Source organism: Pteropus alecto, unplaced genomic scaffold, assembly GCF_000325575.1.
Source record: "Pteropus alecto unplaced genomic scaffold, ASM32557v1 scaffold196, whole genome shotgun sequence".
Lineage (NCBI taxonomy): Eukaryota > Metazoa > Chordata > Mammalia > Chiroptera > Pteropodidae > Pteropus > Pteropus alecto.
Window position 1 is genome coordinate 1 of NW_006439717.1, and position 16,070 is coordinate 16,070.

Sequence of the window (16,070 nt, forward strand, 5' to 3'; positions counted from 1 at the left end):
GATTTCGTTAACCAATGTCACCATAAAATAAATAACAAAATAAATTAAAACAGAATCGAATACAAATAATGAAAAAAATTAGATTATGGTGATAGTTGTACTACTCTATAAATATACTAAAAACTCATTAAGTTTACACTTTAAATGGATGAATTGTACATATGTAAATCATATCTCAATAAAGGTGGGAATGACAAAAAAGGAAGAAAAAGTGCAAATTTTGCCTAAGGTTGACCATGATTGTAGAAGCCAAGGAAATAGGAGAGCAAGAGGATTTGGATTGTTTTAATAGTTAAAAAGGAGAAAAAAGAATTTAGTATTTTTAGACTTGAAAATTAGACTTCATTGGAAAGTGATCAAATGCCTTGGTCAGGTTCTCTCTGGCTTTAGAATATATTTATAAGGAAAATTATTTGGTCTTACCCTGCAAGTATCAAAAATTCCATCTTCATCACCTGCACAAAACGAAGTTTGAGGAATTATATCCCCATAACCCATCTCAGAATTACAAATTTTTCGAGAAATATAATGCACTTCTGCTTCCTGTAATATATTTGTAACATTACCTATTAACAAAAAAAACTAAATTATTTTGGAGAGCAGGGTTTTTGACAGTTGATATAAAATGTTCACGTTGTATAGGTTTTCTTTCAAAAGTGACTGATTCAACAATTATGTAAAATTGTATCCATATGTATGTATATATGCTTAGGAAAATTATGAAAGATTCACCAAAACATTAATGAAATTATCCCTAGATAGTAGGGATAATTCCAGGTTTTGTTATCTTTGCTCTCATGTACTTCTTGAATGTTTCACAAATGGGATCTATAGTTTTTACAAAATAAAGCTATATAAAAATTGTCAAGGATTAAAGAGGTAAATGCCGAGGTCAGTCTTTCTTATGTTGTGAGTTGTAATTTTTATTAGATTTTATAAAGATGCTAAGTCTTGAAGAGTGATGCACATGAAAATAAAACAGATTTTCATTCATGTACTCCTCTAACTTCTCTGCTAATTCCTGAACGTAAAATGATTCTTTGCTACAGAAAAAAAAAAAAAAAAATACACATACACCAGGAAAACAAGACAACACTTCAGGAGCCATTAAAAGACAGATTATTGTAACATTTATCCCAGAAAAGCTGCTGTAACAGTAGTATCTGACCCCATCATCCTGTCTCAGAGTTGCAGTTGTCACATGCAGTAGCTGAATATTTTGTGTGTCCTAAATACTTCTCCAACTTTTCTAGTAAAAGACATTGTCCCTTTGACTGCAGGTAGGCAGATGACCCAATTGCTCCATTCCCAGAATTCCATTCTCCTGGTGACTCTGATTGGTCTATACATTCCTATATTAGGTATAAGAGTAGCTAATTGGAACACTTCTCTGGCATTTTTTTTTTTTTTAACTGGAGCTGCCAGAGAAGAACTTTTCAATCTAGTCGCATGACTGGTTAGCTATAAGTCCACTGTAACCATATTTCTCGCCTTTTGAGGAAAGGCAGCCTGAGAAAATATAGTCAACATGCAGAGAGTATAGGAATAGGAAATAGAAATAAAATATATCCTAATGGCATTCAGATTCCTGGATCGAGGCTTGCTAGAGGCCAGCCACATTTATGCCATTTATTTAAAAATAATTTACACTGATACTGGCCACATATGAAAGAATATATGTAACATATAAGTTATAGAATATAATAATGAAATGAACACCTGGGAATCTAGCACCCAATTTATGAACCTGAACAATACTAATATCAGTGTGGTATTGGTGCATTGATATTCAAAATAACCAAAGTAAATAGAGATAATCCAGAAATAGATGTCTGGGTTTCCACTGATCATGTAGAATTTCCTTACACAAATATCGTACTAATTGCTATAGCTTTAGAATAAACCTTTCTGGATGGCAACTCCTCCAACATATTTTTCTTCCGTAGGAGTGTCTTGGCTCTCTTTCAGTCTTTTAAAATGAGCTTTTTAATTATCTCAAAACTCATGTTAAGTTTTATCATTCCTTGTTTTTTTTGTTTTGTTTTGTTTTGTTTTCAGTTTTGCAGACAGAATTGGCATCTTTATGTACTGAGTTTTCCTATTCAAGCATAAAGTATACTGTTCCATTTGTTTAGGTATTCTTTAATGTCTTTTAAAAATGTTTAAGGCTTTTTTTTTTTTTTTCCATAAAAGGCTACAACCTTTCGTTAGATTTGTTTTTAGCTACCTAATCATTTTGGTATTATTGTAAATGTTAACACCTCTTGACTTTCCCAACATTTTATTATGACAATTTTCAAACATAAAGCAAAGATGAAAGAATATCTCGGAGAACAGCCATATGCCCACCTCCAAGTTTCTTTAGTATCTTTGTGTCATCTGTTAACTTTTTTTTTTTTTACTCTGTAGTTATTTTGGCAACTTTTTATTTAGATATAAATCCAAAATTATAGGAAAATAGCGAGAACAGTACAAAGAACTGTTAAATATCCTTTACTGAGGTTCATCAATGGTTTGCTTTTGTCATACTTGCATTATCATTTGTACTTTGTGTATATGTATATAAATTTTTCTGAATCATTTGAGAATGAATGGCAGATACTGTGCTCCTTATACCCTTATATTAAATATTTAGTGTATATTTCTTAAGAAAAAGGACATTCTCTTATTAACCACAGTACCTTTATCAAGATCAGGAAATTTAACATTGGTACAATACTTTTATTCAATTCACACTTAATCTCCATGTATTTTTGGATTTTCCGGCTATCTTTCTGTTATTGATTTATAGTTTAATTTCATTGTTTATATTTTAACCACTAATCCACTTTATTTTCTTATTCTGGACATGTCATCCTATAAATGGAATCATAATATGTCGGCCACTTAGCATAATGTTTTAGCATGTATCAGTACTTCATTTCTTTTTATTGCTGGATAATATTCCATTGTATGAATATACCACATTTTGTTTATCTGTTCATCAGTTGATGGACATTTAGATTGTTTTCTTTCCTTTTTTTTTTTTTTTTGCTATTATGAATAATGTTGCTGTGAACAGCTGAGTATGGGTTTTTGTGTGAACATGTTTTCATTTATTTTGGATATATTCCTAAGAGTGGAATTGCAGAGTCATATGGTAACTGTATGTTTAAATTTTTGAGAAACTGCCAAACCGTATTCCAAAACAGATACACTATTTTATATTCTCACCAGCAGACAAGGGGGTTTCAATTTCTTCACATCTTTGTCAACACTTGTTACTGTCTAAATTTTTGATTATATTCATCATTGTAGGTGTGACATCTGTTAACTTTTAAAAAATATATTTTCTAACCATTGATAATGTATAGAAATGAAATAAATTTTGTTTTATTGTTTTATATATGGCCACTTTACTAGACTCTCTTAATTCCAGTGGATTATAGATTCCTTTTTTATGTAGGTAGTCACATCATCTGTGAATGAGTTTTATTGTTCCCATTCTAAGTCCTATGTCTTTTGCATAGGTATTTTATTTTTAAATAAATAAAAATTAAGTTTAAATTTAGAGCATAACATTGTTTAAAGTATTATATTATCTTTCAGTTCATAATATTATTTATATTTGTGCCTTCTCTGCTTTTCTCATTGGTCTTAGTAGGGGTTTGTTGTTTTTCAAATAACTAGATTTTGGCTTTCTTGCTTCTCTTTTTTTTTACTTTATTTTTTATTCATTGATTGCTATGTTTATCTTTAGTTCTTTTCTTATGCTTTCTATGGGTCACGTAATGTTCTTTTAAACTTTTTTAAGTTGGAAATTTAATGCATAATGTTCAGCCTTTCTTCTCTATTAGGTTGAATATTTACTCTTTCATATGGTAGTGTATTTTGAATTTTCCGAATATGTAGTTTTCTAAAAAAATCTTGTCATTTTTTAAAAAGCTTTATCGATGTTTAATTTACATACATAAAACTCTCACACTATAAGCATTCAGTTTAATGATTTCTGGTAAATTTATACTAACCACTACAATCCAGTTTTAGTATATTTCCTTTACTCCAAAGAGTCATCCTCCTGTACCATCTGCAGTCAGTTGCCACTTCCAGCCCCACACTCAGGAAATGACTGATATGATTTCTATTACTATGAGTTTGCCTTTTCTAGAAATGTTGTATAAATAAATGAATTAGCCATAAATATAAATTGGGGTTTTTTGGATTCTCTATTGTGTTCTTTTGAAATCTACACTATTTTTTAAGCAAACCAATACCATATAGTTTTGATGGCTATAGTTTTATAGTATATTTTGAAATTAGAGTAACTCCTTCAGCTTTATTGTAGTTTAAAATAATTTTGGCTATTCTAGGTCCTTTGCCTTTCAATATACATTTTTAGATCAGCTTATCAATTTGCATGAAAAATTTAGCTTGGATTTCGATAGGGATTTCGCATTGAATATGTAGGTCAGTCTGGGAATAATTGCCATGTTGAATCTTCCGGTTCACAAATGTGGTATGTCTTTCTATTTATTAGGTCTTCTTAAATGTCTCTGTGTAATATTTGTAGTTTTCAGTGAACAGGTCTTGCACATCTTTTGTTGACTACAGGGAGTATAGGCGTAAATCTCTTTTTTAAAAATCTTAATTGGAGTTCATTGAGATTCTTCTATAAATTAATGTTTTTCATAAAGTTTAGGGAATTTGGGGCCATATTCTCTTCAAAAATTTTTTCCCTATTTTCTTTTTCCTCTACTTCCAGAAACTCCATTACATGTATGTTGGTACATTTGATGTGCTATAGGTCTCTGTGTGTTCCATTTTCTTCAATATTTTTCTCTGTGATCTTCAAATTAGATAATTTCTATTGTTCTATTACAAGTTCACTGATGGTTTCTTGTTCCATCTCAATTCTTTTAAAAATTGTTTATTTCTCCTCAGACATTCCCTATTTGGTAAGTCATTGTCATCACATTTTCCTTTAAGTCTCCGAATAATAGTTTCTTTTAACTTACTGAGCATATTTAAAGAATTTAAGCTTCTGTCTTCTGAATTCAACATCTGAGCCTATTCAGAGTCAGTTTCTATTGACCACTTTTTCCCTGCGTATAGGTTATACTTTCCTCTTTTTTTTTTTTTTTTTGTCATAATATATTCCTGTGGAAAATTGGATAATTTAGATAATTTGTTGTAACAACTCTGGGTTCTGATTCCCTTCTCAATAATATTGTTGTCATTTTAAAAGTGATTTGCCTGGACTTAAATTGTGAACTCCACCTCCCCACATTATGACTGTTGATGTCTCTGCTCAGTTTAACTTTGAGTTTTACCTTTTAGCCTGGCTTCTAAGGGTTTGCCTGTGTGTCTGCACAGTTTAGTGGTCAGTCAGCGATTTGGGCTTCCATCCTCAGCTGATGGATCTGTGTGTGATCTGCGGAGTACATTCAGAGTGCAGTCCGTTTTCATTTCTACCTCAGCTTTTACTCTATGCTGAGTTCTCTCAGATTTTCCCCACACATGTATAGTTTCCCAGTCAGCCAAGGATGTTTGGAGAATTTATCTAGCCATTATACAGCTCTCTCATTTTTAGGATCTTTCTGTTCCACTGCTGGCTGCATCTAGGAGCACAATCCCAGGCCAGCAGAGCTGTGGGTTTTCCCCCATTCATTTCTTGCTGAGTCCACTACTTTTACTGACAATGCTCCTGGCTGGATTTTCAACTGCTGCTTCAAATCAAGTCCTCCTCCTTTGGCAGCAAGATCCTTTCCTTTCACAGCTCTGGTAAAACTATTGTACTGACTGATCCAAGAGGGGAGGTAGAAGCACTCGCAAGCAAGAAAGCAGCAAAATCTTCTTTTTACTCAAATTTCTGTTTATAATGAACAAAATATTCCTTAACTTGTTTATGTTGGTTAATTTCCAGGGCCCTGAAATGGTTCCTTCTGACAATTTTGTCTAGTTTATACTTATTTTGAGGGGAAGAGACTTTGCCAGCCTCCACAGCCACAATTCTCATCTCTTTTATTGTTTATAAATTAATTGTAATCAGAGTATATAATATGTACACTACCTACTTGAACTTTGAGATTTGTTTTATGGCCTAATAAGTGGTCAGTTTTTACAGGTTCCACCTGTACTTGAAAAGATGAAATTCTCTGATTTGGGGGTACAGAATTTTCTGATTTGGCTATTAAATCAAGCTTATTAATTATGTTCAAATATGCTAAATCTTTACTAATTTTTCATCTGCTTGATATGCTAATGATAAAAAGAGAGTTGTGTTAAAATTCTCTACTATCATAGGGGAGTTATAATGTTTGCTGTATAATTCTGTTTTTCCTTAATATTATCTCGATCCTATTTATTAGGCTCAAATCTAGAATTGTTATATCTTCCCGGTGAATATATAATGACTTTCTTCATCCTTAATAATTCTTTTATTTTAAAGTCTATTTTTCCTGCTATTTGCATAGTAATTCTAGCCTTCTTTTAATTAGAATTTACTTGGTGTATTTCTTTCCTATTGTTTACTTCAGTGCTTCCATATCCTTACATTTTAGGTATCTCTTGCTAAACTAACCTGGATTTCCTGCTACTTAGTCTGATTATCTGTCTTTTAACTAGTGATTTGGTCAACATTTGTTGTGATTATGGATATATTTGGGCTTGTATCTACTGTCTTGTTTTGTACTTTCTATTTTTCTACTTTTCCTATGCTTGTTTTTCTTTTCTTGATTTTTTATTGATTGAGATTTTGTCTTTGTTTTCTTACTCCATTTGTTTCTATTGGTTTACAAGTTATATCCTCTTTTCTATTATGGAAATTTGGCCATTCATACTTAAAGCTAATGTTAATCATTTATCCTGTATCTTAACATTTCTCCTGAATAATACAAAAACCTGAGACCACTTTAAATCTGATCACCTAGTCTGAAATACATGCTTTATTTCCCAGAATTTAAACGTCTTTTTAAAAAATTCTACAAATTACACATTATTTTTATTGTATTCCAGAGTTTCTCAATCTTGGTACTAGTAACATTTTGGGCCAGATAATTCTTTATTGTGGAGGGAAGGAGGACTATCTTGTGCATTGAAGGTTGATGAGCAGCAGCTCTGGCTTCTACCCATTAAGATGCCAGCAGCATACTTATCCCCTGTCCAAGAGTAACAACCAAGTTTTCTTCAGACATTAACAAATATTCCCAGGGGCAAAATGGTGCCCAGTTGAGAACCACTGTTGTATACACACAATGTTTATTTACATTTACCTATATTTTAACCTATTTCTTTGCTCACTTCTTGTATCTCATACTTCTCTTTTGACATTTTATTTCTTTCTAGTATATTTCTTATTTCCTTTGGTGAAAGATCATTGGTAGTAAACTCAGTTTTTGTTCATTCTTACTCTTGAACAATAGTTTTGTTGGATACACAATTGTAGGTTCCTAGTTATTTTCTCTCAGTACTTTGATCATGATATATTTTTTCTTTTTTCTTTTTTTTTTTTTTTTAGGTGAGGCAACCCTTGATTGACCTCACAGATTGCAAGGATCTTGTGAGCTTACTTTTTTATACCTTATTTTTTATGCCTACAGCACCTGGTCTTCCTAGGTGGTCTCCCATCCAAGTACTAACCAGGCCCGACCCTGCTTAGCTTCTGAGATCAGACAGGATTGGGCTTGTTCAGGGTAGCATAGCCATAGACTTATTTCATTGTATTTTGATTGTCACTGTTGCTATTGAGAAGTTAGTTAGTTTATAAAGTTTTTTTTTTCTTTTGTCTCTGGCTGTATTCAGATCTTCTCTTTGTTGTTTTTTGTTCTACAACCTCATTACAATAAAAAGGGACTGCATTCTGTTTTGGCTCATTGTCCTTACTATATCTGGATTCATGTCTTTCATCAGTTACGGAAAAATTTCAACCCAAATCCGTTGAATATTGCCTCACCTCTATTCTCATTTGTTCTCTCTAGCACTCTCATTAGGTGAATATCTGACTTCCTCATTCTATCCTTCTTATACTTCACTTTCATATTTTTTCTTTTTTATCCATGCCATAGTCTAAGCAGTTTTTTCAGATGTATCTCCTGGCTCACAGATTCTTTCTTCAGCTGAGTCTGACGTAATTCTTAATTCATCCAGGAAGTTTTAAATCTTTAGCAATTACATTTTTGATTCTTAAAGATTCTATCTGGTTCTCCTTTAAATCTGTGTCATTTTAGATAGTCTATTGATCCTTTTTAATTCTACTTTTTTAATTTCTTTAAATAATTCACATATACTTATTTTACATTCTATTAATATCTGAGATCCTAGGGAGGCTTCATCTGTTGTTTTATTTTTGTTGATTTTCATGATTGATTGTTTCCTTGTGTGTTTGGTGATCTTTGACTGTGAGCTGATATTTGGTTTATTTTAATCTGTGGGAATCCTATGTGCCTCCTGATTTGATACTACTTTTAGCTCAGTGAATTTACTTCGGTTATTATAGTTTTTAATAGTCACAGTTGTTTGGTTCTTTTTTGTATCTCCTTATTTTTTATTCATATTTTCAAGAACATCTTTTACTTCTTATAATATATACAACATTTTAAATATTATCCAGTGATTCCAATACCTGAAATCTTTGCAGGTCTTATTCTGATGTCATTTCTGCTGACTCTCACTCATAGCACCTTGTTTCCTTTGGTGGTTAGTGATTTAAAAAATTACAACCATTCATTTTCATTGAAACTTTATCTGGTGAAATTCTTTGAGGTCTTATATAAAATTGGGTTTCTAACAAATGATTTGCATTTGATACTCTCGGGCACCAGAAACATTAATAATTTAGGACCTATTGAAACTAAATTCTAAGCATCAGGCTTTCTAGTCTTCTGAGTGATTTTGGGCAGCAAATCCAGATTAGTAGCTGTATGTTTTCTGGGAAATTTCTACTTTCCCCCTTCCATTAAGCATCTTTCCTAGCAATTCTAGGGATGAGGGTAGGGGTTGAGGATGCTTGGTTATATCTGGTTCATTTAAAAAAAAATTTTTATTTTGAAATAATTGTAGTTACAGGAAGTTGCAAAGGTAGTACAGTGAGGTCCAGTGTACTCTCTACCTAGTTTCCTGCAATGGTTACTATGTAACTGAAGTACAATATCAAAACCAAGAAACCGACATTGGTGTGTGTGTAGTCTTGTGCCATTTTATTGCACGTGTATATATGTAACCACCACCACAATCAAGGACAGAACTATCCCATGATCACAAAGACCTCTTTAATGCTACCAAGCCTTTTTACCACCAGCAACCAGTTATCTGCTCTCCATTTCTAAAATTTTGTCATTTCGAAAGTGTTATATAAATGGAATCGTACACTAGAAGACTTTTGAAAATAGCTTCTTTTCACTCAGCATGATGCCCTTGTGATCCATGTTAGTACTTGTGTGTATCAATAGTTAATTCTTTTTAACTGCTTAAAAGTAGTCCATGTTAAGAATGTACTACAGTTTTTTTTGATCATTCACCTGTTGAAGGATATTTTTTCCTTTCCTATTGTAGATGTTTTCCAGTTTGGGGATATTACAAATAAAAGTGTTTATGAACATTTGTAACAGGTTTTTGTATAGACATATGTTTTCATTTCTCTGGGCTAAGTACCCAGATGTGTGATTGCTGGGTCATCCTTATAACCAGTGTTTTAAACTCTGTATCTGGCAGATTGCTTGCTTCCATTTCATTTAGTTTTCTGGAGTTTCATCCTGTTTTTTTTTTTCATTTGGGACATGTTTGTCTCCTCATTTTGGCTGCTTCCCTGTGTTTCTATGTATTAGGCAAATCTGCTTCATTTCCCAGTCTTAGCATCGTGGTCTTGTGTAGTGGGTGTCCTGTGGGGTCCAGTGGTGCAGTATCCATGGTCACCTGAGCTGGATGCTCCAGGAGTATCCCTTGTGTGGGTTGTGCACGTCCTCCTGTTGTAGTTGAGCGTTGATTGCTGTTAGCACATAAGTGGGTGGTATTGACTCTCAGGCTAACTGGCTATGAGGACTGGCTGTGACCACCATCAACAAGCTGTTGTGTTGGGGCCGACCCCATGGAGCAGGGCTCTGGTGCCTTTCGAGTCCACCCTTTGGGTGTATTGTTTGTAGAGCTAATAGGGCAGTGCCCTGGTGTGGTCTGAAGTTGGCCATGGAGTGTGTTGGTTTCGGAGTCTCTGGGGAGAGGCTCTGGTGCAGGCCCAGATCAGCTGCTGCCTGTGCCTGGCCCAGGGCCACCTTGTAGGAGCTACAAAGTGATCTGTAGTTGGTAAGCTGTCTGTACTGTGTTTGGAGGCACTTGGGAGAGGCTATGCTGTGAACCAAGGCCGGCTGCCACCAGTGCTGGGTTGGGGGCTGCACAGCAAGAGGTACAGGGCACATTGAGGCCAGCCACTGCTTGTTTGGGGTTTGTGGACCTTTCAGAGATTTTAGGGAAGTCTGCCACCTGGGCCAAGGCCAGCTACTTGTAAGGAACAGCCACTGAAAGAGGTTCGGGCCTGTGTCTCTAGGCTGGGTCGGGGGAGGGCTCATAAAAGGAACAATAGCACCTGTCAGCACTTCTGTCCTGGTCAGAGCCAGCCCTTGCCCTGAAACCAGACAATTTAGTTCTTCTCCATATGTGCCTGGTGCTTTTCAAGTTTCTGCCCCAGTGCTGGAGCTCAGAGTGAGTCTGTCTGTCAGCAAGTAAGTTTGTGTGCGGGCCCTTTAAGAAGACTTCTGACTTCCCAGCAGCATGCTGCACTGAGTCCCTGATGATTTTCACAGCCAGCTGTTGTTGGAACTCCTCTTCCTGGCACCTGTGGTCTGGGCTGGGGAGCCCAGTGTGGGGCTGGGACCCCTTGCTCCTCAGGAGAAACCTCTGAAGCCAAGCTCTCTCTCCTGATTCTAAATAGCCACACTGTGGAAGTGGGACCTGCCCATTCCGCGTCTCCGCTGCTCCTATCAGAAGGTAGCACTTCTTTATATTGTTATAGGAGTTCTGTTCAGCTAGTCTTCAGGTGGTTCTCAAGGGCAGTTATTCTATAATTTAGCTGTAATTTTGATGTGGTTGTGGGAGGAGGCGAGCACAGTGTTTCCTATTCTACCATCCTGACCAGAAGTTCATTCCACCTTCTTTTGATGAATGTTGCCATGGAATATCTTTTCCTGTCCTTTTGCTTTCAGCTTACCTCTACCAGATTTGAAGTGAACTATGTAATGAACTGTCTGCTGGATCATGAGTCTCAGTCATTCTTAGAGCATTGCCCTGGGGCTTCAGCACTATGGGAGTTTCCCCACATACACTGGAGCAGGCTTTGTTCTTCAACCCTCTCAAGGCTCATGAAACCACAGAAATCAATATTCAATGTTACTAATTTGGCAAAGACCTTCAAGATGAAAGCCAGCTCTGGTGTTCCAGTTATCTAAGTTTCTATCTTCACACTCAGTCCTTGACCTGTGTATTTTCCCTTTTTAATAGTTTTCAGTGTGTACATGTCATCTACCATGTTGCTAGAGAGCCAACTAATCCTTGAAACAACTCTCTGATAGGTATTATTGCCCTTGTCTTACAGATTATGAAAATGTGTGACACTGTGATTAATTATATAAAATAGTGGACACTAAGTTTTGAGGCAGGCTGACCTGGGCTTGAATTTCGACTCCTTGCTTAGTTAGCTGTATAACTTTGGGCAATTTATTATCTAAACCTCTTTAAAGGTCAGTTTATTCATCCGTGTTATAGTATTTCTTGTAGTATTGTTGGGGGTATTAAATGAGAAATGCATTAAAATGCTTAGCATTTTATTAAGTACTTTATCCTGAATAAATGATAGTTGCTCTTATCATTGTTCTAATTGTTAAAGATTCAATAATTGCCAGTGGTCGTTCAGCTAGTACATGGCAGTGCTGAGATTCAGACTTAGTTCTGTGAGTCTAAAGCCCATGCTCTTTTCCCTATACCATGTTGCTTTCCTTATCTTCCTTAGAAAGTATTTACAGAGGATAAAAAGAAAAATAATAATTCACATATCTTTCATACATTTATCTCTATCCTATCCAAATAATCCACAAATATTTAAATGACTAGGTTTTGTAGGGGAAAGAAAAAAAGTCTCAGCACTAGACCTTATATATTGCTAACTGGACTTAAATTCCCTCAAGAGCAGTTTGTATTTACTGTAGTACTTAAATATTTAGCCTTTAGAATCAAAAAGACCTAGATTTGAGTCTCAGCTTCTCAACCTCTAAGATCCACAATTCCTGATCTGTTAAATGGTAATAATAACATTAACTCCCTAATAGGAATATTGGAAGGATAAGATAAAATAACATATTTAGAAGAGGGCCTGAAATATGGTAAATGCTCCCAAATGGTAACTTGTTATTACCAAAGGCAGAGACTGTTTTCTACATTTTTTTTCATTCTTCCCATTAGTTCAGCCAATCAACAATCTGTGCCCTTTTATGCACTAAAGAAAATACATAGCAGGCAACTCGTTTAATACTAAACAAGGCATTAAGTAGAAAGGACACTAAGTTGATTCTTTACATCCAGAAGTTCATTATTTAAGATAAGCAATTTTGTCACAGAGCTGGCTCTATCACCTATGAGTCTCAGAAATGACAGAAATATTTAGAACAATCATTCTGAGAATGTTTAAAGGTTCAAGTATTTTGGCATGTATAACTAGATGAAGTCTCTCTTCCTGCTTTAGAAGGTAATTTTCTCTCCCACAAGGAAGAAAAAAATACATTTAGACAAAGAAAAAAGATGTTTTCTTTTTACTCGTTTAAAAAGACCTATTGTTGAAATTCATGAAGAGATAAATACATAAAAGAGTTCACCCTCTCAATAATCAGAAAAAATCGTATCAGTAAAATTCAGATTATAATTACCTTCTTCTTTCGTTCTTCCCCAGCCACCTATAAAACACTTTGTGTTTTGGTCCAGATTTTGGAAAACATCAAAAGGTAGACAAATAGGCTGAATATATTCATTATACTTCACTTTTTTTTTTAAATGAAAAAGCGCAACATCATTTACAAAAGATTCCAAATCGAAGTCTGGATGGATGATGATTGCCTTAACTTTTATAATCTTGGTGGGTGGATGCCTCCCATGTATATTATTAGTTCCAAGCACAGCTCTCCACATTAAAGGATCTCTGAAAGAAGGTAAATGTTATTATAAACATGTTTATTTAATTAAGCATATATTCTTAATCTCCTACCAGTTCTTGTTTTTCTCATGTTATATTAATGACAAAAAAAATTCGATCCTACTTTCATGTGACATAAAGTCACATCATATAAAAGCCGAAATACCATGACGTAGGAAAGGAGAAAAAGATCTATGGGATAGAAAGCTCAAAAAGAGATTCAAGTACTTGAGAATTTATATAATTAAGGTAGCACTTCTTACCAGTGAAGAGAACATGAATTATTCAATAAATGATATTGGGACAACTAGCTAAATAATTAGTTTGAAAAGTGAAATAAAATTAAATCCCTGAAAAACACTAAACACTAAATTTGAAATGGATTAAATTTTAAATGCACAAATCTTTTAAGTAAAACTTCCTATCTTTTAGACATACATAAAGTGGTGTGTCTGAGATTTGTTTCAAAATAACAGGAGTGGGGAGTTGATGAGGATAAAGATGAAACAAGATCAGGCGTGAGTTGATAGCTTGAAGTTGGGGGATAGGTATATGAGAGTTCACTAAACAATGCCCTCTACTTGTGTAAATTTTTGAAATTTTAGAATGAACTATTTGGGTATTAAATTAGCATGAAAATTATAAAAATTAAACTAGAAAGAAAATATGGATGAATACATAACATCGACATGAGATACAACTTTATAAAGCATGACACTAAATATAAAAACAAAGGCAATCAATAGATCTTGACAGTATTAAGAAAACAAAAAGCAAGTAAAAGTCAAACCAAATGAAAAAAATCTTCTATAGGTCAAAAACCAATAATTAAAATGCTGGGTATTTAGTAGGTGTTACATTTAAAATTGGATTGAGAAGGAAAAACTTACTTTTTACACAGTTGTTTACAAATGCTAAAATTCCTTTTTACCCTTCAAATTGGCAAAGTTTATGTATGAGTATGTGGGTGCATGTGAGTTATGCATGTTTGATGATAATGCTCAGTGCAGACAAGAGTTAGAGGAACAAAGTTACTCTTATTCATTGTGGAAAGTATAAATAGATACTTTGGCAGCATGAATCAATAGCCTGTAAAGGTTGCATTGTATTTGACTCTGTAGTTCTATCTCTTTGAATTTATCCCAAGGAAATAGGAGATATTTAGCTCTCTTAAAACTGGACTAGGCAAACTTTGAAAAGTTTGTAAAAATTTTTTAAAGTCCTAGAACTATTTTTTTTTAATCACACCTTTAAGCTACTTTGAAATAATGTTTCTTTTCCAAACGTACTCAATTTATATTACTTACTTCATTCAATTTGTATTCAGACCATAAGATTAAAAAACATGTTTTATACACTGAAAACTACAAAACATTGCTGAATGAAATTCCAGATGACATAAATAAATGGAAAGACATCCATGTTCATGGATTGGAAGACTTAATATTGTTAAGATTACCATACTACCTAAAGAGATCTATTGATTCAGTGCAATCCTTATAAAAATCCCAATGATGTTTTCTGCAGAAATAGAAAAACCCACCCTAAAATTCATATGTAATATCAAGGGACTCCCCCCCACCCCGCCCCAATTAATCTAGGGAAAAAATGAAGTTGGAATCACTTCCTGATTTCAAAACTTGCTGCAAAGCTATAATAATCTAAAGAATGTGATGCTGGCATAAGGACAGATATACACACCAATGGAAAAGGATAGAGAGTCCAGAAATATACCCTTGTATATGTGGTCAGTTGTTTTTCAACAAGAGCGTGATGACAATTCAGTAAGGAATGGACAGGCTTTTTAACAAATTGTGCTGGGAAAATTGGATATCTATGTGGAAAAGAATGAAATTAGACCCTTACCTTTCACCATAAACAAAAATTAACTCAAAATAAGAGTAATTAACTCTTAGAAGAAAGCACAGGAGAAAACCTTCATGATGTTGAATTTGGCAATGATTTCTTGGATATGACATAAAAAAACACAGGCAACAAAAGAAAAAATAGATAAATTGGACTTCATCAAAATTAAAAACTTTTAAACAAATGAACAAATAAAACGAACAGACTCATAGATACCGAAAACAAACTGGTGGTTACCAGAGTGGGGAGAGGTTGGGGGTGCAGGTGAATAGGTTAAGGGGATTAAGAGGTACAAACTCCCAGTCATAAAGTAAGTCACGGGGCTATAATATGTACAACATAGGGAATATATTCTATAATATTGTAAGAACTTTGGTGACAGATGGTAACTAGACTTATCAAGATCATTTCTTAATGTATATAAATGTTGCATCACTATGTTGTATACCTGAAACTAATAGAATATTGTATATCAATTATACATCAATTTAAAAAAAAAATTAAAACTGGGCATCATAAGACACTATCAAGAAAGTGAAAAGACAACCTACAGAATAGGAAAAAATATTCGCAAATCTTGTATTTGATAAGAGACTAATGTCTAGAATATATAAAGCATGCCTACAACTCAAAAACAACAAAAAAAACAAACCACCCAATTAAAAAATGGGCAAAGGACTTGAACAGACATTTCTGAAAAGAAGATATACAAATAGCCAGTAAGCACATGGAAAGATGTTTATCATCACTAGTGATTAGAGAAATGCACTTCAAAACCACAATGAGACAGCACTTTACATTCATTAGGATGTTATCATCGTAGTAGTGTAAGTAGTGCAAATAATGAGCTAAAATAAACAGACAGATATTCTGGAACTACTCCTAATCAGTGGGGACAAAAGAAACAAATTTAAGAGATACTGCGGAGAGAGTCAGCAACTCTGAGTAATGGAGCTGTTGGTGATGCTGTTATTTGAGAGAACAGAGAAGGGACAGGATTAGAAGAAAAAATTTTAAATTAATTTTTGGACTTGTTGAGAATGTGACTAATATATATATA

General features: G+C 34.0%; 1 protein-coding gene and 1 pseudogene across 1 annotated transcript in view; both read right to left on the reverse strand.

The window, feature by feature from the left end:
* Nucleotides 1-423: 423 nt before the first annotated feature.
* Nucleotides 424-16,070, reverse strand: part of TMPRSS12 (transmembrane serine protease 12) — a gene marked incomplete at its 3' end in the record, with an annotated part of 19,633 nt that continues 3,986 nt past the window's right edge. Inside the window, exons 3-4 of the mRNA XM_006916898.1 lie at nt 12,882-13,150; nt 424-566 (exon numbers count right to left, since the gene is read on the reverse strand). Of these exons, the coding sequence (XP_006916960.1) occupies nt 424-566; nt 12,882-13,150 (412 nt within the window). The remainder of the gene's footprint in view (nt 567-12,881; nt 13,151-16,070) is intronic.
* On the reverse strand, nt 7,569-7,687 carry LOC112483868 (annotated as a pseudogene).